The following is a 25,954-nucleotide window of genomic DNA, read 5'->3' as shown; positions in this document are numbered from 1 at the left end:
CAGGCATGTTACATGCAGTACAGGTTACCTTGGAAGAACTGAGTCTCTAACTAAAATGTTTCTTCAGGGCTTCAGGAGCAAACCTTTTCCTTGTGAACTTCTATGCTGTCAGTTAAAAATGGTACTTGAGCAGGTCAGAGACATCTTATTCCTTGATATTAGAGAAGGGTTACCAGAAAAGAGGAAAATTTAGGAACAGTGAGATTTTCATCTTTGTCCAATACTGCACCTTATTGGAAATAGTTAAATCTTACTGGAGCTGTTCATCTCTCTTACTGTTTATAACGAAGTTTTGGGTGTTGTAGTTAAGATTTTGCTCTTTTTATTACAACTTCTTGTTTGCAAATTGTATTGCATGTTCTGCAAAAGAAGAGGAACGGGAGGCAGAGGAAGGTACAGCAAAAATAGCAAATGAAGTAGTTAACCTTGACTGGATAGTGATTGATAGCATATTTTAATCATAATGTCATGTTATACTATGTTTGAGGCTCAGCTTTGCAGTGTATCATGTACTATTCAGGGATTAGTTTATCATCAGTAAAGCTCTGCAAGTGTATTAAATGAAGATTGAAACAAATAGAAGTTTTGTATTTAAACTGTTGTAACACAGACTGGCAATTTATTATATTACACTAATTATTATTATTACTACTTTTTTCAGTTAGAAAAGGCATGGCTTTGATAGTTGGAATCATAATCTTGGAGGGTGAACATATCTATTTTTCATCCTAGTTGAATAAATGTAGTGGTTGTTTTAAAACTATAGCTACTTGGATCCTTAGGTCCAGTGTTTCCAGTCCAGCCGCTATATCTGGTTCCAGAGGTTTTTTTTAACCAAAGCTCTTCTTATTTGTCAAGGCAAGAATAGGAAGCCTGTGGCTCTGATGGAATACCAGCAGTTAAAGTTAAAGCTAGAAGCCGAATCTTTTCCATTTCCATGAGTTTAGTGAATAGAATAGTGATGACTTTGCATCCACTGATTGCATAGGAAGATATCCCTCTGACATGGATACTTCTAATTCCGTTTAAAACAACCATTCCAGTTGGAGATATTGAGCTGCCCATTTCTTTTTACAAGATGCATTTAAAAAACCTTCGTGTTTCGGGGTTTTTGTTGTTGTTTTTACTTAAAATAAAAAGATTTGGGGGGGTCTTCAAATATGACTATTCAGTGTACATCTCAACTCTCTCATATCAAGGAAATAACTTCATTACTTCTTCCATTTATCTGAGACGCTAACAGGATTAAAAGCCAAAAGTAAAAACTGCAGCATACAATAGCTTTGGGAAACCAGCAGGCTTAAGTGTAAACTTAACTCTTCGCAGAATTAAGTGTAACTTTTGAATTTCTGATACTCTTTTACCTTGTGATGACTTTTATAATTAACCAGCTGTTCGTTGCACTACAGGGTATATCCAGACTTACTGGATGGCAGCATTTTGGAGATCAACATGTGAACCTATCAAACTGCCTTTACTGAGTCCTTGCTAACTCAGATGAAAGATAGTTTCTCGCTTGCTACGAGCACACATAGACAGTAACTGTTGGTTCTCTGAAGTTTTGTAATGTTTTAATGCATGCTAACTTCTTTACCATGAAGACTTACTCAGTTTGCCACCCTAAAGAGGTCAGTGTGGTGAACTTAAGTGGAAGTGTTTGCTCTGTTATTGTCAATTTTAAAATTACAAATATTAGATGCAGCTTTCTTTGGAGTCTTTGTAATCTAAAAGTCCAGCTACTTTAAAATTGAAATAAAATTCCTACTTTTAGAAAAGGAGTAGAACAAAAACAGATCATGCTACAATTATGGAAAATATTAACCTGCATTGAAGTTGCTTAATGGCTTGTTTACCTTTTTGTCTTTGGAATAGGGAGCCTCAGATTTGGGGAAATACTTTTTTCCCCAATTTAATAAAATATATTGTCTAAATGGCTGAATTGTCTTTGGATTTATTTTGTTGTAGAACAAGTTAGGTAGTTATATGCCATATATAATGAAGATTAAGGAAAATTAATTGTGCAGTCAGTTTGAGTACACTGATTATTTTGGAAGAAAAATATAGTAAGGTATGCAAAATCATGGATGCATGAACACAGTAGTAGTCCTCTATTCCTTCCTCCTCAAAGGAAAAATAAAAGAAGGGAAAAGGAGTATATGCAGTGTCTTTTGTATATGCTTTCCTGTATTTGTTGCCATTGCCTATGTACCTAACTTGTACTATTAGGCATTGTTTGATTCAGTGGCGAGTACTTGCAGTGTTAGCTTGATGGTAGTTCTTAGTCCCATCAGATTCTGAAGTAACTTGTTTTCAGCTATTCCTGGTGCTGCATACTGAAAAGGAGACCTCTATAGAAACATCAGCATGGTCACAGGCCATGTTTTAGGGAGAAATGGGAATAATACCGAAATTGTGGACACAAGAAAAATGATGAGTAGCTGGGGAAGGAGAAAGGCATGTCAGGAATCAGTGAGGTTGCATGGTGTTCCTTCAGTCACATAAAAGCTCTGTTAAAGTTTTGGAAAGTGTGACCATCTTGTCTTCCTTTTGTCTGATTTATCTTTGTGCCATCCTCTGAGTCAGCAGCAGCACTATTCCTAAAGAACAAGGGCATATCAGTTGCAACTACTGATTGCACGTGTTTATACTTGCTCTTTCTTCCCCCTTGCCTTTACACACGCGTGCATACACACCTGTCTGAGGAGCTGAGCTGCTGCTTTCTAACTCTTTGCGACCCTCTCTCATCCTTGGGAATCGTGGAAAAACGACTCAAGAAACACAGACCTTCAAAAAATAAATTTTGGATGTGGGGAAAAAGATTCAAGAAGGTCGGCTTGTTTAGTTAGTAAATCTTAGTCTATTTCTGGGACCATTCTGTAAGGTCTTTGGCCTTTTTTGTCTCCTCTGGCCTTGCATGTTCTGGAATTGTTGTGGAAGTAGGAGGTAGCAGTTACAAAAGTGTTGTGTTCTGTGTTTTTCAAAATAGTCTGTAAATGAAATGAAAGAAGAAAATGTGTTTGTCCCTTTATGAAAACAGATGCAAAAGCCTCAGTTGAGGCAAATTCTATTGAGGAGGGACATGAAAACAAATAACATACTCAGTTCAGAAGGGTTTTTTTTAATATATATATAAAAAATAGTACACTTGGCACTGCTATTCATCAATATATACTTTTAGCACAGTTCCTCAGTGGGAAAGTTTCTCAGTTATGCTTTGTGTCATGGATTATGGTCTTGTTTTGCTTTCTTAAGTGAAAATAAAATCTGCTATCGATCGCCCACAATTTAATCTGTTTGTATGACCTACAGTGTTTTACTTGGTCTCCAGTGGTATGCCTTGGTTTTGACATTGTTCTGCCTCTACATCAAAAATAATTCAATTTCGAAATGTCGTAGTGAATCTTCTGTTTTCTTTTGTTTTACTCATTTTTATTCTGAGATTGATAAATTTATACCAGAAGGTGTCCTTATGATAGAAATTTACAATGTGAAACCTCTGACATTCCTTGAAAAAACTAAATTCAAGCTTCATCACAGATGTGTTATTTGTGTTCAGCTGAGCTATTTGAAGATTCATATCTGTCCATGTCCAAATAATTAGAAAAAAGGGGATTACTCAAATCTTGTCTACATAAAGAGAGCTAAGGCTTTTAATGTAAGTTAACAGGAGGAATGAATTTGAAGTGGATTAATTGAGCTACATTAAACATTGAGTTGATTTTCTTATTCAGAATTAGTAGCTTGAATTGAGTTTGTTTGTTTGTTTTACTGTAAAATTAAGTTACATTGAATTAACTCTACTTAAATTTGAAGGAAAATGTCCAAACTGGTTTGAAGTAGTTCGGTTTGTTAAAAATCTTACAGATTAATGTTCTTGGTAGATTCTCTGTGTAAGGAGATCGACTTCAAAGTAGTGTTCTTCATTGTACCTGCTATATACTAGCTGGGTTGTAGTAGTTCTGCCCAAACAAATAATTAGCTATTGTTTTCCTCCAAATTATTATTGCAACAAGTATGCTTTCATTATTTATGGGTGTTCAGCACTCGTCTGCATTGCTGCTGAGCTCAGTGCCTTGCAGAATTATCCCCGCAGTACATGGTGTTATATCTAGTGGAGGTGAGCCGAGAGTGTTGAACATCCTTTTTGTGTGTGGTCATCATAATTTTCAGATTCCATCTTACTGTTATTGCTGGAACATTTGCTTATGCTGTGATGTTGGTAGTTTAGGAAAACCTGGAAGTTAGGAAGTTCAGGCTTACTTGACATGATCGTAGACTGCAAGCGGCTTTGCAAACCAGTTGCCACACTTGCCAGGTAGTTTTGGTAGCTTTGATTTAGATTTTGTGGTATCTGCAGCCTATCAAGAGTAGGATATAGAAGATGATCAGTAAGATGGAAGAGATGCTGCTTCAGAGAAATGCCTTTCTTGGAACTGCATCTCTCCTTGCAGCGCTGGTTCTGAACTTCAGAGACTTCTATTGGGCTTGTGCTGCAGACACAGAAAGACCAGCGATGGCCGCAGAACTTAGGATACTTTCCTGGGGAGCTGCACGAATCCTTCCCCAGAGACTGTATACCAATATAATAATTTTCTTAGCAATTGAGAGATGTGATTTTTACCATCTAGCCCCAGTTGTTCTCGGTCAGCTGGTAATCATTTGAAAGTAGTTGATTAACAGTAACTCCAACGCAATGAGGTTGTGTGCTGTATGCCTTAGTGCTTATTAATAATTTTCAATATGTGGGCTTTCCCAAGTGCAGTCCCTGCTCATTTCCTACGCTATGTCTCTGAGTTCATAAACAGAAAGGAGTCTTCTACCATTGTGCTCCAAAAGTTTAGCTGACTATAGGGCTCATACAAAGAAAAGCCTTTAGTCACAGGACTCTATATGCTTTTGGGCAAAAGAGGTATCTTGGCTGACTAGTGATGTTTGTGCAGAGTTGAGGACTAAACATCTTTGTTTTACATGCTTATTAACAATGTCTGTATTAATAATGATAGTAAGAATGACCGTCTGGAAGATTCTGTTTAAAAAAAAAAAAACAAAAAACACCAATGAAGTAAAGAGTCAGGGATTCCTGACACTAATCATACTTTTGTGGTCACAAAATTGTGGAGCTCAACATTTTTAAGATTGCTAAATTGAACAGGGTGTGCCAAAAAGTTTATGTAATCTTCACTTTTAGAATATGAATGCTAACTACAATTAGTTATTAAGAGATGAAATTTTTCATATGTTTGAGGTCTGTTTTATGTAATTATTTTAGTTATTTTTTAGTTATTAGACACGAACTCTGCATTTATTTAAAAGGGACTTTTGCTCTCATGTGTTTAATCTTTCCAAGCAATGTGTTTATGCAAGATGTTAGTAATCTTTATTAAGATGTTTTATTCCATTCAGTATTTTGTGATGGTTTTGTTTAATGTTAGAATAAGTATTTCCTTCATCTATATATTGCATGAGCAATGTAAATTACCTTTTGTAAAAGTAACCAAATGGAACGAATTTGGGATAGTCAAATCCTATAAAATTATAAAAATAATGGTAATTGTGAAAAGGCATACAATAGGACATTACAACTGGGGCTCCTCATGTGGTCCTGCATGTGGTCAGTAGAAACACTTTATTTAAAGGTTGTCTGCCAAGTGATCATGACACTGGTTATCTGTCAGTGCTTCCCTCTAGTAACTTTGGAAAGCGTCAGTTGATTTCGGTTGTTCTGTGTGGGCTGGAAGTCTCAATGACAGTTAAGTTGGAAAACTGGTTGTTAGAGGGAAGAGTTACTAATGTCTCTGCTGAGGAAGAAGCCGTAGCATGTGCTGTCTCTCCGCCGTCTAGGAGCTGAGAGATACGGGAGTGGATTTTATGTGAAGGAGGAAACAGAGGACTGCCAGAGAGCATTTGGATGGAGGAGGATGCGTTACTGTGGTGAGGGGAAGAGATGACCTAATACACAAATCCATAAGAAAAATACCTTGCTACCTCCAGCACTGTGGAACAACTCTTAAATGTTCATAGACCTTAAGGTGAAGAAGAGGCAACAAGATTAGTATCAGGACAAGGGGAATAACATACCACAACTTTGGGTAGTAAAACTAATATGAATATTAATTACAGTATAAAAAGTAGTGAGCTGCTTTCAAAATGCAACCAGAAATGTTATAGTAGTGCGACTGTTTCTCAGTGTTTATTAAAGAAGCTTAGAGGTATTGTAATTGTTTTCTAAAGCTAATTTAAAGAAAAAGAAGGGAAAAATGTCTTGACTGCAGGACTTGTACAAAATCAGCTGCTGCCTCATCAGGTTCTCTCTTCCCAGTTTTGTTTTATAAAGGTTATGAATCTTTGAAAAGAGATCAAGGTCAGAAATGCAGTATTAAAAATTGGGGAGAGAGGAAAAAAACAGCCTATATTAAATAGTTTTTGGTCCAGTGTTTAGTCACTTGGTTTTCAGCTGTCTCCAGTTAAGATCCAACCTGGGAAAGTCTTCAAACTATAAGTAAACGTAAGCACACAACTGTCTTTAGAAAATGACAGCGTTATTACAAAATAACATCAGTAAGATATTCAAGAACAAGTTGCAACTTCCTCTCTCATACCTTTATCACAGATATTTTAATAACAAAGACAATATGGGTTGCAACCTTCAGTACTCTGAATGTACCCTAAGAAAGCTGACCTTTTAGCAAACCCTTTTAGTTGCTCTCATTCTTCTACACTGGTCTTACCTATTTTCTTTCAGTAAAATGAACTGTACCTGATATCTGCATGTGTCTAAAGTAGCAAAAAGTCTGTGCTCACCAAAAGAGCGCAATTACAGATGTGGTTTGTTAGTTGCAATAAAACTTGTACATGAAGTCTGCACTATAGATGGGAAATAAAATGCATGAGCTGTTCGAGTCATTCACATTTTTCCTTTGTTAGCGAATTTCTCAGCTATGCTTAATATCATGACTACTTCCAAGAAAAGTTAGGTTTTTACATGTTAATTATATGTTTGCTTCTGAAAGATAAAAATAACTGACTACCTTTCAGTAGCATCAGAATCTTTGACATGAAGAGATAGGCACCTAAAGAGGATATTTATGGGTTAAGTTTAAAAAGATGTAAAAGGAGCAATAATAAACTCCCTGAGTAACTGAATTCTACCTGACAGAAGTTTTAGCTGCTTTATTTTGGAGAACTGGCGAGCATAACTCATATTCATGCCTAATAGCATTAACGTTATTTTTCCCTCAAAAATTTAATGTTTTTTTTTTACAATGTATCTTTTAAAAACATATCAAATCTTTTATTCAGGTTGTGCATTTTTTGCTACCTTAGCAGTAAGATTTGATCTTGTATTACCTTTCTAATGGGGAAGAACCTAGTATTTTATTTTGGAGTTGGGTACAAGGTTAATTGACATGTTTTAAGATGACAACTGAGCTGCCATAAAAATAAGACTCTCCAAACAGATTCTGTTTCACCTTCATTCTCTAATGAAATAGCAGGAAATATGCTTTCCTCTGGAACAATATTTGTGGTTATTTACATAGCTGCGTGGATGCATTGGGCGTTTTCCATGAAAGTCAGTAACTCTGGGATTTACATTTTCCGATCTGCCTGAAATAAGCTGTGTTTGTTGACCATCAGGACACTTTCTATAAATATAATTTGTTTTTTTCAGAATTCTGGAACAGGTTGTTTTGCCTAAATGAATAGGCTTTTACTTGCTGCTTAAAATCTATTTGTGTGTGAAAGGCTTGCAATATTTTTCTTGATATGGGCTTATACTGGAGAGTTCTTAATATTAAGGCACCTGAATTAAATATTTAAAGTGTTACTTTTAAATGCCTTTAAAACTTGGTAGGGTTGTGCAGTGTACTGTTAATAAGTACTTTTTAATTTTTATATAAAATAAAATGAATAAATAGGAAAAGTTTCTCATGTTTAAAAAAGGAAATGGCTTTAACAGAAAAAGGTCCTAATGCTGGTAGGGACCTATGCTTTTTTTTTTTCAGGAAACTGTGTTCTGATGAATTTTCACCCTTTGTAATTGCAAGGTGGCAAGAAAGGTTGACATTTCCTGCTAGACATTCATGTAGTGTAGACCTGGGAAGCCAGAATGATCTCATAGGTGTTTGCTGTCTGCACATGGCTTCATCTGATTTATTGTGGTGGTCTGATTGTGTCAGTTCTTCCCCCCATAAGGAAGAGTAATTACAGGTGTAAAGCACAATTATGCTTTGTATTAGTTTACGCTGGCAGAAACTGTGCATGTACTCTGTGTGCATGTACTTCAGATGCACACTTTTGGGGGGGGGAAAAAAAGAAAGTTTGCATGTAAGCTTTTTAGCATGGAAGTTAAGATCTTTTCACAGCAAAAATTAAGGGGCCTCTTTCCTTGAATGCTTTGGCCCCTCATACTTGGTATGCTTCCAGCACCTTTCCTGGTGCTTCTGCTGCCATTTACTGTGGCGTCTCTGCCACCAGGAGCACACGGGCAGCGGAGATCTCAGTCATTGGTGCTTAGTAGACCAGAGGATGGTGGCATCAGCCACAAGAGGAAGCAGCTGGTTGCTCTAGAGTCTTTCTAAAGGTTGCTTTATTACCAGAAGCAACTTACAGTTGGCCCAGCACAGTACTTTTCATTAAGGTTTCTTTTCTTATGGTAGTTAAGTGAAGTGATTTGGGCAGCTACTGTTGGAGTAGTTTAGGCAAATACATTGCATTAATGGTGGTTTAGAAATGATTTTAGATAATTTTTATCTCAGGCTTTTAAATTTTGCTTTGTCAGCATCACTCCATTTTTCCCACTGGCTGATCACCCCATGAACCAGACATGCGGGTTTCACTAATACCCTGAAATTGGTCTGTCCTTGTGCTTCCCAAAATTCTGTAGCTGTATTTTCAAACTTAATTATTTTGTAGCTAATATTATGGGAAATGAAAGTGCTCTGCATATAGTGTGAACTGATTTTTTTATGAATACTGATGTATTTTCCTGTGGTTTTATTTTTAATAAGGACTCTTCTGGATCCTATCTACATCCCCCCGCCAGTTTGGGTGGTCAGGTTAGGTGCCTATCAGGTGGCTTTGTAGTTTCTTCCATTACTTTTTTTTTTTTTTTTTTTTAACATAGCAGCTGCTTCAAAAGATTACAGTTTGCTCTAATGCAGGGTTTTTTTGTTTTGTTTTGTTTTGTTTTGTTTTTTTTGCAGAGTTTGAATTGGTGTTGAGAAACTTTATAATCTTTTTAAAAAGTGAATGTCTGTATACATATGCGTATAATTTGTATATGTCCATATGTGTATGCTTTTTTGCATATAAGTTAAGTGTTAGACTATGTTTTGGCGACCGTATATCCTTCCTTAGTGTTTTTAAAAGTGTTTAGATACAGAGGCACGTAACATAGGTACTGACTGTCATTGTATGAAACTGTAGCTCTGGCTTGGAAATCAGAAATACGCCCTCTTGTGGGTAAATCTGTGCAGTTCACTCACACTCAGTCACCATGTCTTGTTTGAATGAAAACGGGAGGATATTCATTCATTCTCTCTCTCTGCCTCCTGCCCTCTCTTGCCTTCCTTAGGCGAAAACTTTCTGATTGCAAAATGTGGAAGTTTAAAACTAGCTATGAGGAAAGGCTTATTTAGATTTATAATAGTGCGTTTGCTGATTTAAAAGAAAAGTCCACTGCTCACTTAGCATAGTTAATACATGAGTTGTGCTGGTTTACTTTGGGTGCACAGTTGCAGTAATCAACTTTGATCATGGTGCTGTGATTACATCAATACAATGCTGCCCTACTTATAAGAAATGAAAAACACTTTCTGGATAGACTGAAAAATACTGAAAAGGTTACAGAATCTAGACTAAATAAAACCTGACTGTATATAAAGCATTCAAATAGAATGTTTTTTAAAAAGAAAAGATATGGAGACCTAATACTGTAGCCTTCCTTCAAAATTAATTTTAATTCACCTAGTTTTGTGCTTAATCTGCTTTTCAGAAATATATTACATCAGTCATATATATGTGATTTTGTAAATCTAAAGATATAGCAATTTTAGGAATACACTAGAGGATGGGGAATTAACATTTAAACACTGAATTCTTGAATGAACAAATGAATGAATACCAAATTCTTGAATGCTAAGCTTGGTTATTTGTCTTTGTGTTACTACTGAGCTGGGATATAACTGCAGAAAAAACATGTTCTTCCCTTTATTCTGTTTTCCAACAAACTCATGCACTCACATAGCTAAGCCATAGAGGATCTGGTGTGTTTGTTAAGAAGAGAACGTGTTTCAACCAAGAGGAAACATTTCAAAAGTGCAGGACCTGAACTTTCTTTGGTAACCAACAGCCAGAGTTGTAAGGTTGTTCTGGTGACAGTCAGATGCTGAAATATCTGAAAAAAAAATGCATAATTACAGTTTCTGTTGTTTTTCTTGCATCTTTTTTCTGATTCTGGTCTGTCTTCTTTTAGTGGGTGATTGTTGATTCTGCACCTGAATTGCTCACAACTTATTTTCATATTCTTTTCCTCCCATAATTTTATCCATGTCTATCCATTCTCTCTAAAGAGATTTTTTTTCTGTTACTCTTACACTCTGCGCTTAACCTAATACTGTGGTGAGAAGTGCAGTATACAGAGAAACGCAAGAAGAACTACATGATACAGTCCAAATCTTGTCGTGTGATATAGTCACCATTTAAAGTAGCCAGTATTTTTAATGTTATAGTGTTATGCCAATCACGTATTAACTTTCATTTTCCCCTTTTTAAACTTCTTAAATTTAACTTTGGTAGGAGCTTTGTCTTAGTTTTATCAGTACTTTATAGTCCCAGTAGACTAATTAATATAAATGCCTAGACTAAACCACAAACAAGGACTAGTTTCCTAGAGGAAAGGGTTGTCTTGCTATGTATATTTACAGTGCTTAGCATAAGGGACTTACTGACTAGTAATATAGGGAGAAAAGGGGACTACATCAAGCAGGTGAAGCAAAAGGTAGCAATGACATAATTACACATAGTATAGTAACAGTGTTTATGATATACTGTCTGTCTGTTCTGGAGAACATTGGAAATGAATGTCTGTATTTCACAGTAAAATCAGGGAGCATTTAAGAGATGTCTAAAATGGATATGAGCCAGGTGTGAGCCAGGTACATAATCAGTGGCACCCTTTGACCTTCAGATGCTCAGTCTTTGGGAGGGGGAGAAAAAAAAAGAAACTTTACATTTAAGCTGTTTAACATAGAAGTTAAGATCTTTTCACAGCCAAAATGTGTGCTGAAGCTGGTACAAAGTATGTGCTGAAAGATGTTGTCCCTGCTGTAGTCTGTTATTGTAACAGTACTCTTTTCAGTATATCTCAACAGCAGTTTAAAACCAAAATTTTATGACTCATGCAGATTTAAGTAATTTTTGAAATACAGGAAAAAATATTTTTATATGATCAACTTAATTTCATTTTATGTAGTTTTGATATTGATGGCTTCTGAAGGTCTTTCTGAATCAGCAGTTATTTAAATAGTTATTTCTGCATCTTGTAAGCTTTGTGGCATTTTATGATCATTACGTTGCTTTCTAGCAATTTTATTAAGAAAGGCATCTTTGTTTTAACAGCAACTTTATTTGAAAACTTTATTTATTACATACATTGTTGGGTAAACAGGCTGTACATAAGATACAGGAATAATGGGAGGTTACTGGGTAGTTAAAAATAAATAGGAAATTAATAGGCAAGATTAAAATGATGGAAAAGGGTTGGCAGTTATTAAAATATTAAAGCAAACCCAGCAGTAGTTAACCAAGCAAGCCCCTGTTCTTTCTTTGAGAATCCAAATAGGAGGTGTGTTTAGCTCGCAGTTTCTGAAGCAGGACTGCAATGGGAAGAAAAGGATGGAGTGGAAAGTGAGGCTAGTATTGGGAGGGTTTTTTTATTTAAAGTATTGAATTAAAAATATTGAAATTGGAAGAGTACTAAGCACAGGACTGAAAGGCATCTCAAAATTATCCAGTCCTTGCAGTAGGATCAGCTTTGGTAAACTACTGACAAATGTTTGTGTAGCTTGAATTTGTAATGACAACTCAAGAAGGCATTCTGCAGTTTGACTATATTTACTGGTTGATACTGGGGAGAAAATAATTTCTAATTGGTTATCTATCTTGCTGAAATTGAAGCCCATTTCTACTTCTTTGTATCTAGAGTGGATATAAGCAGCAGTTTATTCCCTGCCTTTTTGCAGCTACCTTTTAAAATATATGAATTAATTTGTGTGTCTGCTATAACCTTATGTTTGACCTCCTGTCACTGGAATACTTAAGTTCTTGAATGTGGTCACTTTTGTATGGCAGTACGATATCCAACACAGTTTGGGTGTTGCGTTTAATTTTAGGAGCTCTGATAGCAGGACTCTGATACTCTATTTTTAGTTTGTCCAGCATTTTTCCTTTTGAAAATGCTCTTCTAGCACTTTGAGAACTTCTAACTTCTTGAAACACATTTCTTCTGAAATATAACTGCACAAAAAGGCAGCATTTTGTCACCACAATTCACCGGTGATACTGCATAGTACTTTGCATAGCGTAAACTTTAATGTTTTTTAACATTACCTTCATTCCCATCCTGGCTTGGCTTCACTTTTTTATTGTGTATTGTGATCATACCTTTTTGTATGTTATTCGTAATATGCGCTCCCCTTTCACTGTTTTCCTTTCACTATCCGATTCTTTGTATCGCTTCCTTTGTGCTCCCTGATTTCTTCCTCCCCGGAGTGTCTCCTACAATATCCATTGTTTCTGGTAGAAGGGCAGGGTTCTACACAAGGCTGCATGCTGGAGGTGGAAGACATGCATTAACACAGACGTAATTCAGGTTTCTGCTGCTCTGCTACACTCTGCATTGCTCGAGAGCTTTGCAGTGCTTTAATCTCCTTAACTCAGCTGATATTAATTAGCCGTTTCTTTTTTAAAAGCTAGAAGTAGAAATGCTCTACCATCAGTAATAGCTACTGTAGAAAGGTGATAATGTCAAACTTTCTAAATATTGGTAAATGTTTGTTCTCCTGAACTAATTGTGGGCTGCTGCAGTGTACAACAACTTTTTTAAAAATGTTATAGCCAGGAAGAGGAAAAAAGCCCATGTTATCTATCAGTTAAGCCATTTTTGTCTACTGTTCTGATGTTTTGTATGAAAGCACCTATTCTGCATTGAGCAGTCGTTCCCCCCGCGCCCAGCTACTTGACATTTTGAATTCACTAAATGAGTGATTTTGTTAGTGTTCTCAGTGCCATCAAATTCTAGTTGTAGTTTCACTAGACCTCAGTATCTAATTGCACCTTTTTGCAAGTTGTGTTTTGCTCATTGCACAACAGATGTAATATTTGCACCCAAATATTGCTACATGTTTTTTTTTAATATTATGTTTGTTGTATAAACTAACCCCATCACTTAATCACATCAGTCTCTCTCTTTCGTCTACTCTAATCTGTTTACTCACATTATCATACAAAAACATAGTACTGTAAGAGACTTAACGAACTGTCACACTTAGTTCCCTGTTGGAGCAGGCAACCACATCTGTCCCTTCCATAACATCTACGTGATCCATCTGTAAAGTAATGATGTTGCTTATCTCTACCAGTACTTACAGCAGAAAGCTGCTCCAGACAGTGGCTGCTCTGATGGTGGGAAACTGTTCCAGTTTTCCTCTCGCACATACTCATGCCCCCATTCACTGCAGGGTTAGCCTTGCCTTTCAACTTCCCTCCTCTTTAACCTTCTTTGACTGCCTTATGGAGAGCAACCATATTCCCTCTTGACCTTGGTTTTGTTAGCTAAACAAACCGAAGCCCTTCTAGGCTCCTCTTACAAGGCAAATTTACAGTTCCCCGATCGTCCTTGCTCTCCGCACCTTCTCCAGTCTCAGGTCTTCCTTCCAGAATGTGAAAAGTATAAAATCTTGGCAATTCTGCTTTCCTATCGTATATCTTTGGAGATGGTTTCTAATTTAACAATTTATTTTTGAGGAATTTTTCCAACTGAATGGCTATATAATTTAACTACTGTACTGGTAAGACCAAAAAAGAATTTACGTTAATAGTGACTGTTTCTGGTGTCTGTAGCTTTCCCAGGCTATCAGGAAGTAAAATTGATCAGAGTGGGTTTTTTTTTTTTTTTCCTCATTTTAGTGTTGCCTGCAGGGTTTGAAGTAAGATGACTACTGGCAGGGCTTGAGTCAGTTTTGGTACAGCTGCAGTTAGGAAAAGAGAGATCATCAGATAAGAGCTTTCTGTCACACATAGAAATTATATGCAAAAAGTGTTCTGTAACTAAGGATTCAATGAAAACTTAAGTTCTAAAGGGGTTATTAGTCCTTGTGGGATGCTCTTGCAGACTCATGGGAAGTTAGTTTGTTTTTGTTTTTTTAAGCATTACTTATGTATGGAATTGAGAAACCACTGAAATTCTGTGTATATTGGTGACTGTTTCAGGTAAAGAACCTCGAGCAGCATTTGAGACTGCTCTGGGTGTTTGAAGGTTGTTTTCTCCTGGATGAAGAAAACCACACAGTATATCTATCTGCAGCAGTTTCCTCAACTAAATTTCTGCACCTGTAGTGTGCTGTATTTTGAATAAACAAATATAATTTAGTGGTAAGAATGAAACTGTGGCAGGTGCAACAAAGGAAGTCAACTCGCTGTCAGTTCTGTTTAACCTTGGTGTTGTTTCTTTTTTTCTTTTTTTCTTGTTCTCAAAGAATTCAGCTGTGTATAGATAGGGAAACTTTGAAAAGTTAATTTCAGAGGTTCATGAAAACTTTGAGTGGGAAAAAGACCTATAACATTCAGTTTCCTTGTCTTGCTTGAAATCTGTGCAAACTTATTAGCCGAAATATCCTATATACCATTGGTTTTGCGTAAGAGATGATTCTCGTAGGAAGTGACAGTGATCTTTTAGCGTATATATATATTGTATTTGCAAAAATGTTGGTTATTAAAGTAATTGTAAACAAATCATGATTTCAGCGTCTTCAATAGACAACATAAATGCTTACAGAAGATGTCTTTTTACTGTTTCACACACCATTAATACAGATGTCTGTCTCAATTAGGTAGAAGTATATGAAATGCTTTTTCTTTAATTTACTTTCTTTGTTTGCCTTCAGCCAATGCCATGCTCAATTTTTGTCCATCATTAGAGTAACTATAGTGGATGTATCTTTGTGAGTTTTTACAGTTTTTGCAACTACGGTTGAAATTATTACAGTGGACAAATGCTTTTTCAGTAGTTGTGTGTAAGTCTCTCTGTTTTACAGGAAAAATATAAGCCAGTTTAGTGGTGACGAAACCTCTTCCTCTTGTGGTGGTTCCCGGTAGTTGTTTGACCAGATTGTGTTTAATGTTAAAGAGAGATTTTCAGGTTAATTTTGGAAGAACCACTTCTTTTAAAATACTTTAGCATTCTATATTTGTCACTCTTTCTCCTCCTCGAGTATTGCCTCTCTCTATTAGCCCTTTTATATTTGCTACCCCTTCTTTGTATGAAAAATACCTGTCTCCAAAATTGGAAAGTGAATATAGCAGCTAAATACTTAAACCGATTGTGGAGAAAGTGCTGCCCACTGCAGCACGAACCAACAGAATTTTTGCTACCAATTTTTGAGTTAATCTATTTTTTTCTTTCAAAATAAGCCATAAAATTCAGCAGGTGTGTTTTAATTGTCTTTGCTTCTTTATCACATATTGACTGTTGGCTCTGTAGTGTATAATCTGAGCAAATTTTCTTGCATCTTGCTGCTTTGAGGAAGGGGTCTGCTGCTGAGGCCAGCAGCTTGTCTATTGATTGCTTAATGCTGTTTGAATATTTAAGCATTAGATTGTTTTACCCACTCCTGACAAAATTACTTCAGTACGCGGTGGAGGTTATGGTCTGCATTTCATTTATATTGTTGAATTTGAAGTCATCTTCAGCAAACTGAGGGTTTTTTTGTGTATGTGTGCTTTTTTTTAGTGCTTGGGAGATGGGAAGTAATGATAGCTGGCACCTGAACTAAAATATCTGTGTAGGCACTACCATCCCAGAACTTCAGGATGAATGGGGATATGCCTCATGTTCCCATCACTACTCTTGCAGGGATTGCTAGTCTTACAGACCGTAAGTACTCTTTTTTTTTTTTCCTCCTCTTTGCTATGTTGTTTTCTACATTTTTTGGTAAATACCTGTATTTTCAAATATTAAAAATATTTTTATCTTAAAGGTTACTTAAAGTAAACCCTTTCAAAATTAGATTTGATATTAAAAATGTAAATTTTGTCATTGCTTGAAATTTTAAAATATGTTCCAAGAAAAATATGCTAATTGTAACACGAGGTGAAATCTAGGGAAAAAAAATGTTCTTAAGTAAACCTGAAACTGAAAGTGTAGGAATTCATTGTTTATATGACGTATCATTCAATAACACACCTGGGTATTCCACAAATGAGAAAATCATAGAAATGATGCAAAACCTCTTTAAAACATATGTCTCACCCTCACTAAAGAGAGAGATTAGACTGACATTCAGCCAAAGAGAGTTGTAGAATATGCTGAATGTGCTTGAAACCTGTTTCGTTAGCTTTGGACAAGATACAAAAAAAGTTCCTCTAGTTAACAGGGATGGGTACAAAGAAGGGCTACTAGAATGGGAACAAGAAGCTCACGAGGCTTGTTTCTTGGCTCTTCAGCCTACGAAAGGAGTGGCTGAGATATGTGTGCTATCTTTAAAATATATCAGGAAGACAAAATGCAAGGAAAAGAAAGGAACTGTTTATATTAAAGGATGATATTGGCACAAAAACAAATGGTTGTAATCTGACCAAAAATAAATTTTTGAGTGGAAACTTGTAGAAGGTTTATCATTATTGTAGCGAGGTTTGAGAACAACCATTCCAGTAAGGGAAGTGAGGGCAGAGATGTATCTTGTTTCGGAAGTATAGGAAAGAGTTTATATTTATAGCTCAGTTGTCTATTATAGTGGATAATTGGACTCAATGACCAAGATGTTGCTTCTAATCTTGTTTTTATTATTATATTGTTGAAATTTGGAAAGAGCTTCCAAGAGACACTGGAGGGAGATACCTAACAACTGAATTTAATTGCCTACAGTAAAAAAAATCAGATGTATTCAAGCAAAAAATAATACTGTATTTCTTGCTGATATTCTTAAATGTCAAATTGAAAGATGCTGCTGTATATGTATATGTTTATATATCTGTGTTTATGTGTCTCTAATAATGAGCCATTGGGATGCAAAGCATAATAAGTTTCTGGTCTGTGGGCAGTTTTTCAGCATTAAGTATTTGGAGATAATGTTCTAAAAAAAAGTCAAAATATGTAACTGGTGGAAGTCACTGGCCAAACTTGTGGTGCAAGAATTTTCAAAGCACTAAACCACCTTTGGTAGCATTAGCTGCTGTAGTAGGTGCAATATTTCTTTATTTGCAATAATTTTTGTGATGCTTAGAAACTCAAGAGTAGTTAAAAAAGAAAGAAGGCTTGTCCCTGCCTCCCCCTATTTTTCTCTACATGAAAAAAAGAAATTGCAAAGGACAAGCCTTAATGGTCTAAAAACGAGGACATGTTGACCAGAGGCTCAGTTCACTAGCTGAGTGAAATTTATACTGTTTTAATAAATGAGTGTGTTTTAAAAATGAGCGTATTTTTCTAAGTTTTTGTTGGTTTCAGACACATTCAAGGTAATCTAATGCAATTAATGTAAACATTTTTAATGCATTATACACTTGTTGAATTTGTGTCTAAATACAGTAATGGCATACATTGTATAGGAAAAAAATTACTGCAGTTTTTTCCCATATATTTTGCACCTCAGAATACAAAATCTTAGTGGTAAAGGCACAACAGCAAAAAAGGCAATATTAATATTTTACTTATGGTTGCTTTTTCTGAGGCTGTTTCTAATGGATCAGTTAAAACCTTTACCTCAGAGATTTAATCAGCCTTGGAACTTGAAGTCAGAAGCATTATTATCTAGGACCCATGCAAGTGACTTAGCTGTATAGCTGGGGTTTTGGTTTCTTCCAGCTTACTCTTCTCTTGTCTATATAGCCCTGCCCGCGATCTGGTTAGGGCTTCTCGTGTGGTACATTCCTTGCTGTGCCTGACCTGAGAATGCCCTTTGAAGGCATAGTATGCTTGTTTATAATCTCCTTTAAATATTGTGATAAGTGTTTTCATTAAACAATTAAATCTTTTTACCAAGCTTTGCGAATAGGTATATTGAGTGAATTGACGTTTTAGGTCATACCAACCGACAAGACTTGCCTTTCTTGAGAAGATAGCTTACAAAGAAATGAAAGTAACAGGAAAAGAAACTGAGAATTTAAGTAGTGGCTTAAATTGGGTTCCAGAGTGGGAATGCTACTTACACATGCAGATGAGAGCAGAAAACTAAGTAATACAATTACTGTACTATGTGTGACTACAATGACTTTGCGTTTCCGTCCTTCCCCTTTTATCGAATACTTTCAGTTACAAGAGAAGACTGTCTTAACATACTTAATATGTATGTACTCTGAGTAGTTAAAAATGTGTTTTTATTCATAATACTTGCATTAACACATTTAAATATTTAAGTAATATAGTTTGAGGACTTGTCTGTGTTATTTTGTTTAAAACACAGAGTCCACAGGGTGTGTACGTGTGTTTGTGATACAAAATCTTGCCTACATTTCAAATGTAGTTGTTAGGGTTTTTTTTCTTAATCATATGAGGGACTTTGATGTATCCATCTTTCGTATGTTTGTGTTCAGTAAAATGATTCTGAGCTTCTTTCCATCTTCTGATAACAGTTTTGAACCAGCTGCCTCTTCCATCACCTTTACCTGCTACAACAACAAAAAGCCTGCTCTTCAATGGACGGATAGCAGAAGAGGTGAACTGCCTTCTGGCTTGTAGGGATGAAAATCTGGTTTCACAGCTCGTACACAGTCTCAATCAGGTGTCAACAGACCACATGTATGTATTTTGAACTTCATCTTTTATATCAGAAAGCCTCTTTATTCCTTGAGATTAAAATGAGAAGGATCGAGAAGAAGGATTTTTATGACAATCTGAAAATAAGAATATGCAGATTTTTTATTAGGCTTGCTTAGCAGAGTACCATTGTATAACAGTTAATTATTTCTGTAAATCACAATGTTAGTAATTGTCCAGCAGCCATATACATAACTGGTTTTACTTTTTTTTTTTTTTTTTCCTCCACATCTGCTGCTGTTTACATGCTTGTTAGTTATGAGGACATACTTTGTGATTTTGCTTGTGAAATACTCGTTTGTGTTTCAGTTTGGTTAATGGTTCATATAGACAAATACAGAGATAGAATAGAATTATATGCCTAATATTAGGCAAAGAACTTTCTTACAAGACCCGTGGCAATTCTGATTAGCTCTTGAACGTAAATATTTTAAGAACTGAACTAGCAAGTATGCTAGTGTATCCTCTGTTTTTTAAATGTGTGTTTTAATTTTTCATTTGTCCCTGTGGTCCATTAAATTGGCTTGTCTTGACAGCTGTGTCTTTTTCCTACATGTTCCAATCAGTTGTTTTGATCAAAGAGAAGTAGTTTCTAAAAGTCCTCAAAACAAATAATAAAAGAAAGCACAGGTGCATTTAAAGAAAATCTATTACATTTTTGATGGTTCAGAAGGAATCTTGTGATACCACAGATATGTCAATTTCTGTTTTTAAAAATATTATATCAGCAAAGTGTTGGCTGCAACATGAATGCTATGAATTCATGCATGTCTTATTTCTTAATTTCGCTCCTACAGTAGTTAGTCTTTATGCCAAAGCATTCTTCTTTTGTGGAAAAGATCAGGATACAAAAGTAGGCATAAGAAACTTCGTAATGGTCTGAAGGTGACAGCCGTGTATATGTAGGGGCTTAATAATAGAAAATAATTTTGAAGACTAGCAGAAATACCTCTTCTTCCATGGCTTAAAGAGGGGGGGAGAAATGAAAATAGAGGCAGGGAACAGTCTTTTGCAAACTTGTGGGGTTTCTCTTCGGTATCTTAATAGTGAATGATTTGTTTTTTGGTTTTTGGTTTTTTTACTTGACCTGTAGCTTCTTACCGTTTGAAAATGCATTTGCTTTTTTATTTGTTTACTTCCACAATTCCAGAGAATTGAAAGATAACCTTGGCAGTGATGATCCAGAGGGAGATATACCAGTCCTGCTGCAGGCTATCCTGGCAAGGAATCCTAATGTTTTCAGGGAGAAAAGCATGCAAAACAGATACGGGGTACAAAGCGGTAAGGATTTTTTTTTATGATTGCATTTTGTATTGTTCTTTAAGTTTAGGGGACTGAACTCAACCGCAAATATATGTGGAGCGGATATGTAATATTTATGCCTCACCTTGTATCTTATAATAATATCAGGCCACGTATCTTAATATCTTCTAAGGGTGATTCTATCAGAGTAAGTATGGAAATAAACTCCACTGGGTATTTTGTAAAGATAATGTTTAATATCACTAAGAATATTTACTTTGTAGGAGAAGGATTGGTTGAATTTCATTTTTCAATCACTGTATTTGAATTTCTTTATGGGTAGGTTTCCATATTTGGCTTAATAAACAATTGTAGGTTGGAAAAATATGCCTTGATCTTACTGAAAATCTGTGCAATTCTACTGTATCGTGATAGTGGTAGTTCTCAATAATACTGGAGCAAGGAATAAGGTTGAATGTACCATGCTTAACAGTTCCTCCCTGCGTTTAGTTTTCTCAGCAGTTTGTGAAGCCCTACAGAAGTTAATATTTCTAGAGCTGATTCTCTTTTGAGGTGTAGTGGGTATACTGCTGGAGTGAGTAAAAAGCCATATGATGTTTGAATAGAACTTGTTTAGGACAGAGCACATAATGTTCCTCTGCAGAGTACAGATGTTTTCCTGCATGAAGATTTTAAGGGCAATGCTAAATATTTAGAACTTTATTGATCTGTTTTGAAGTTTAAGTTCTGAAAGCAGTCTGCACATTCTGTGTTTGGTTAGTCTGATGAAGAGCAGTTATAGAATATTATTTTTCCAGCTGTGGGAAGAGTTGTGACCCTACTGCCGGTTTGCACAGTGGTCCCACAAAGAAAATGCGTGTGAATTAGGATTTTGCACCAGTTTGGTGGAATGAAATAATTTGGGCCAGTGTAGAAGTGAGAGATATATTTTCTGGATTTTACTGGGGGGAAAGGCTTTTGTAGCCTGATTCAACAGGTTAAGAATAATCCATAATGAAACAGGAGTGCCTGTATTTTTAACAATGTGGTTCAGAAGGAAGATGTTAGTTAAGAGTTATATATAACAATTCCATATGAAACTGTAATAGCTGGTGCTACGTTAACAAAGTGTTTCAGAAAACCAGAAGAGATCACACTTACAAAACTTTCTTGAATGTTTAATATAGTTTTACTTAGTCCTGAATAATTGCAAAGATTGCAACCTAACTGTGATTTTAGAGACTGGAGAAAAAGGGGGAAGAGGGGATGAGCAGATCTGTAGACACGGTATTTTGAGAGGAAGAAGGTCCTGGAATGAATGTTTGGAAAAGCTAGAAAAGTGTGACTGTATTTTCGATTGAAAACGCTACCACTCTTATCTTACCAGCTAGTTGCTGGTAAATTGTTGTAGTTTTATCCATTAATATGTCCCACTCAGATCTCTAAAGCCACAGGAGGCTATACTGATGTGTTGGGCATTGGTTGGCTTTCTGTTTTATGATGCTCTCTTCTAGCATTTCAAATTCATCTCTTGCTTTCCTTAAGGGACATTATTCGCACTTAAAAATGGTGGTGGAAGCCTAAATGCTTTCCGGTATCATCTGTCCACCTTCTGTTGAGTCAAATGTGTAGCAAAGTCAGTACTAGACACTGTAACACCAGCACCTCTAATGCCTAAAATTGACAAGGAGCAATGAAGGAAGTGGACTACCTATTTGCTTAGTTTGGAAGAGCCTCTGCATCATGCTCCCTTGAATGTCAGTTCGTATGGGCAAAGTGAACTCAAATTCATTTCTCCCAACCTTCTTTTCTAATGTAAGAGCAGAAGGACCACCTGGCTAAGGAATTATATTAAATGTGAAAAAAAATTCTTGGTTTAGTACAGTTTGTCAGGAAACAGAAGCATCTCCAGAAAGCTAAATAGTATGCCTTGAATTCTTGTAGATGTAGGGTAAAGCACAAGCTGAATTCCGTGCTGATTGTCCCCAAGTTCCTACTGATCCTTAGTTCAACACTTGAGTTTAGAGCAGGGAAAAATTTTTTTAGTTATGTCTGAGAAAGAGACATTGTACGTAGACTTTTCTCTCTTTTTTGGGGGGTTGTGTCCCCTGTCCTATTCCCTGCCCCAATCTCCTCCTCCTCCCTCCTCCAAGCCCCCCAAAAGCTATCATTTTTGGTGTCAGGTAGCCTAGTGGTAATGTTCAGCTGTTATGCCATCTCTTCATTATAGTTACCTAGGCGTTGCACTGCTCGCAAAAGTTAATTATTGTCTGTCCCGTTGTTGTAGTTCTTCATGTACTCTCCAGACTAATTTTGGAGTGAAATACAGTATATTTTTATATTTTGTGTTTGATTTTTTTCAGACTATTTTCTGTTATCTGGCTGTCTGAACAGACTGATTCACATCAGTGTGCAGCAGCTGGCCTAACTTTGTATAAAGGGCAACACGTTAATTTTATTTTAGACCTTTTTCATCAAATGACATAGGAAGCTCTGAATGTCGTCTTATAACTACATCTGTCTTGATTCTTGTAGCATATGAGTGAACTGGATTTCTTTTTTGTAATAAGTTATTTAAAATTAAGGTTTTAGATGGTTTTAATTTTCAAAATAACTTTCCCTTTTCCCCCTCAACACTTTCTCTTTTTTTCAGCAGATTTGTTTAGAAAGAAAAGCTAAAATAATGTATTGCAATAGGTTAGTATTCATAACATAACATAGGGTTCAAAGAGGACTTAAAATTCACTTGAAACTGTGTATTTATGACAACTTATACACTTTTTTTGGATTAAAGCTTTATGCATCTTTCCATATATGTGAATTATTTTTTCCATTTTTACAAAATACAAGTGCACCTGTGCCTGTAAAAGGGGAAAAACACTGCAGACGTGCACTTTCATTAAGAGTGTATATTTAACTGAAAAAATCACCTGTTGGTCAGCTGTCTCAGCGTCAACAGGCATGATACTGAAATGAAGTTTAACCATACAAGGCGTTTTCTGTGATCTTGAGCTGTGATTTTACATAGCACGTTCTTTTACATTTATCCGGAATGCTAAAATAGAATTAATGTATCATTTTTTTCCAAACAAAAAAAAGTCATAGTCAATTTTGGGAATATGTGTTAGGGAAAAATATTGTTGGAATGTTGTTACTGGGATGATATTTTTTCAAAAGTGAACATTACTGTCATTTGGAATTAACGTTGCAGTTAAAAGAAATTCTTAAATATCTAAGGTATGGAAATGTACAGTGAAGCTGTAAATCTGCTCTGTAGTGATATGACAAAAGTGTAAAAAAAAAAAAAAAGTACAAATGCAAATAAGATATTTTAACATTAATAGCCATAGACAAACTGATTTTAGACTAAATTTTGGGGGCACGTTTTTTCTCCTTTGTCATTACATCATTACTAGGCAGACTTGTTATCTGCCTGGAAACTTTGGAGAGACTGTTCTTTTCAAGTTATCTAGATTGCCAAAAAACCAACAAAAAAAAAGAGACAGAGACAAGAGAATTGGCTGTCACAGAGTAAGTTTTAGTTTTCTTAAATTACATAAGCAAGCAGATTTCCTGTCACTCTTTAAACCAAACAAGTACTACATGCATGTTTTGAAGAGTGTTGTAAATTGGGGAGGATAAGATAGATAAATGTGTCTTTCATGTATACTAAAAGTGCAGTCACTGCTTTAAGCATGATGGGCACATTTTGTCAGCTTTCTGTATGTGAATTTTAAGGGTTAGTTGACTAAAAATTTTAAACTGGTTGGTGAATATACCATACTCTGGTGGGAATAGCCATAAGATATGAACAAATGTAGAATGGCCACACATGGAAATTTCTCTACCAGAAAACCACTATATAGGAAATGCCCACAGGCAACTTGCAGCGCAGCTGTGTGATTCGTACCCGCACGCTGGAGTTTCTTCTTCCCTTGCCTCTGTGCAAGGCAACCAGTGTCCATTTAAACAAGTCTTGCAGGAGTTGAAGATTCACCTTCTGTTACTCAAGACAATGAAATGACCTCTATATTGAAGTATAAAAGTGTTGGATTTCTTCCACATAGCTAGAGACCTTCACTCCTGTTCTCAGCTGGTCTGTGCATTGATGCTCTTGGAGCGCGACCCTTCACACCCACCGAGAGGGGAGAGCAGGACGGCCGTGGTCCAGGGGGATCTGCTGGGGAAAGGCAAAAGAGAAAAGAGAGGGACAGAGTTTTTGAAACAAGATTTTCCCATGTAAATATTGTAGTAATTGAAATCAGTAGTAGTAATTGAAGGATTGGCTCCCAAATGCTCTGGAATGTGGACTACTCTCAGCCTTCTCTCAAACCTTTGGTTTAAAATATTTATAACAGCGATGTGGTTTTACACGTGGCTGTGGATCCCTTGCTATGGCTCCATGAGCTACAGTTTGCACATAAAGTCTGACACTGATTTAGCTGCGTTGATTCTGTCATTAAAATCACCCAGTTAAAAGTAAAACAAGTTTCTGTGCACCTGCACCATTTCAACTTCTACTGGTATCGAGTTGTTAGAGAATTTTTTATACCAGTATCCAAAAGAAAAAGGATTCCTTAAAATTATCCATAATGAAAATGTGAGTTAGTTTCAAATGGATAGGTACTTTTGACTATGGATTTAGTCTATGGATGGGATATTGATTCTACTTTGCAGCTTAAAATACTACAGCAACTTCCTAAATAACACTGCTTACTAGCAGAGGTAGAATTGAAAGATTTTTCATCCCCACGTAGGAAGGGACCACTAAGGCATGCCAGGAGCAGTGAAGGAGCATCTTACACCACTCTGAGATCACTATTAACTGTTCTTGCTCAAAAAATGAGAGAGAGTTTTCTGCGGTCTTCTGACTTGCTGTGAGGTTCCCAAATCTTTTACTTATTGGCATAATGAGTATTGCATGCACTGCTGTACACACCACTCTGGGTTATGGCATATATGGCCTGCTATTAACTGTTCGTTTTTGCACACAGGTTTCAGGTTGGAACGTTAAGGAACTAAGGAAAGAACTACTGTTGAAATTTATAGCAAATTATTGCTTCTTTTGGGAACTTAATGTTTTTTTATGAATATGTCGTGGTGTAAAATGGACATCTTGCATGGAATGGATTGTTTTTAATGTTTTCTAACAGTTGTTGGTAGAAGATGTTAATGTGTGTGTAAACTTGATGATTTCTTCGTATATAATCATTTGTGAAGTGAGAGACTTCATTGATTAAGAGGGGAATGCATATGAAGTAATACTGCTGTCTTCTTTTAATAGGGATGATGATGTCGCAGTTTAACCTTTCTCAGAATTCCATGCGTGGTAGTCCTGCATCTTCCAATTACCAACAAACCACTATCTCACATAGCCCTTCCAGGTAATACTGCTTTTTAAATGGGGTTGGTGGGGAGGGCAATGAACTTCAAATTCAACTGTGGCCATCAAATTCTTGTTGCAAGTATGTGAGTGGAAGTGAGATAATCATTGTCAAGACAAATTTCACGTTTGCCTGGCAGCAGGGTGAGTTTCTTAAGCTCACAAAGTCAAATATAGCACTTTTTAAACATCTCTCTGTCAGTGAATGAATATCTGTAGTCTTATTGCTAGTCGTGATTCCCCACTATCTTTCCCGCCCGTAATTTTGATAGATCATCTTTACTTCCCTGCTTAAGGAA

General features: G+C 36.1%; 1 protein-coding gene across 5 annotated transcripts in view; it reads left to right on the top strand.

Annotated features, from left to right (window-relative positions):
- Window positions 1-25,954, top strand: part of LOC112994547 (nipped-B-like protein) — a 155,985-nt gene that overhangs the window by 44,215 nt on the left and 85,816 nt on the right. For all 5 annotated transcript variants that reach the window (XM_064500230.1, XM_064500232.1, XM_064500233.1 and 2 more), the window contains exons 2-5: window positions 16,010-16,153; window positions 18,847-19,012; window positions 20,181-20,311; window positions 25,557-25,656. In XM_064500230.1, the coding sequence (XP_064356300.1) occupies window positions 16,090-16,153; window positions 18,847-19,012; window positions 20,181-20,311; window positions 25,557-25,656 (461 nt within the window). In that variant the 5' untranslated portion in view covers window positions 16,010-16,089. The remainder of the gene's footprint in view (window positions 1-16,009; window positions 16,154-18,846; window positions 19,013-20,180; window positions 20,312-25,556; window positions 25,657-25,954) is intronic.

This window comes from Dromaius novaehollandiae, chromosome W (assembly GCF_036370855.1).
Source record: "Dromaius novaehollandiae isolate bDroNov1 chromosome W, bDroNov1.hap1, whole genome shotgun sequence".
Classification (NCBI taxonomy): Eukaryota; Metazoa; Chordata; class Aves; order Casuariiformes; family Dromaiidae; genus Dromaius; species Dromaius novaehollandiae.
Note: the sequence above shows the minus strand (reverse complement) of the source record. Positions and strands in the feature narration are given on the sequence as shown.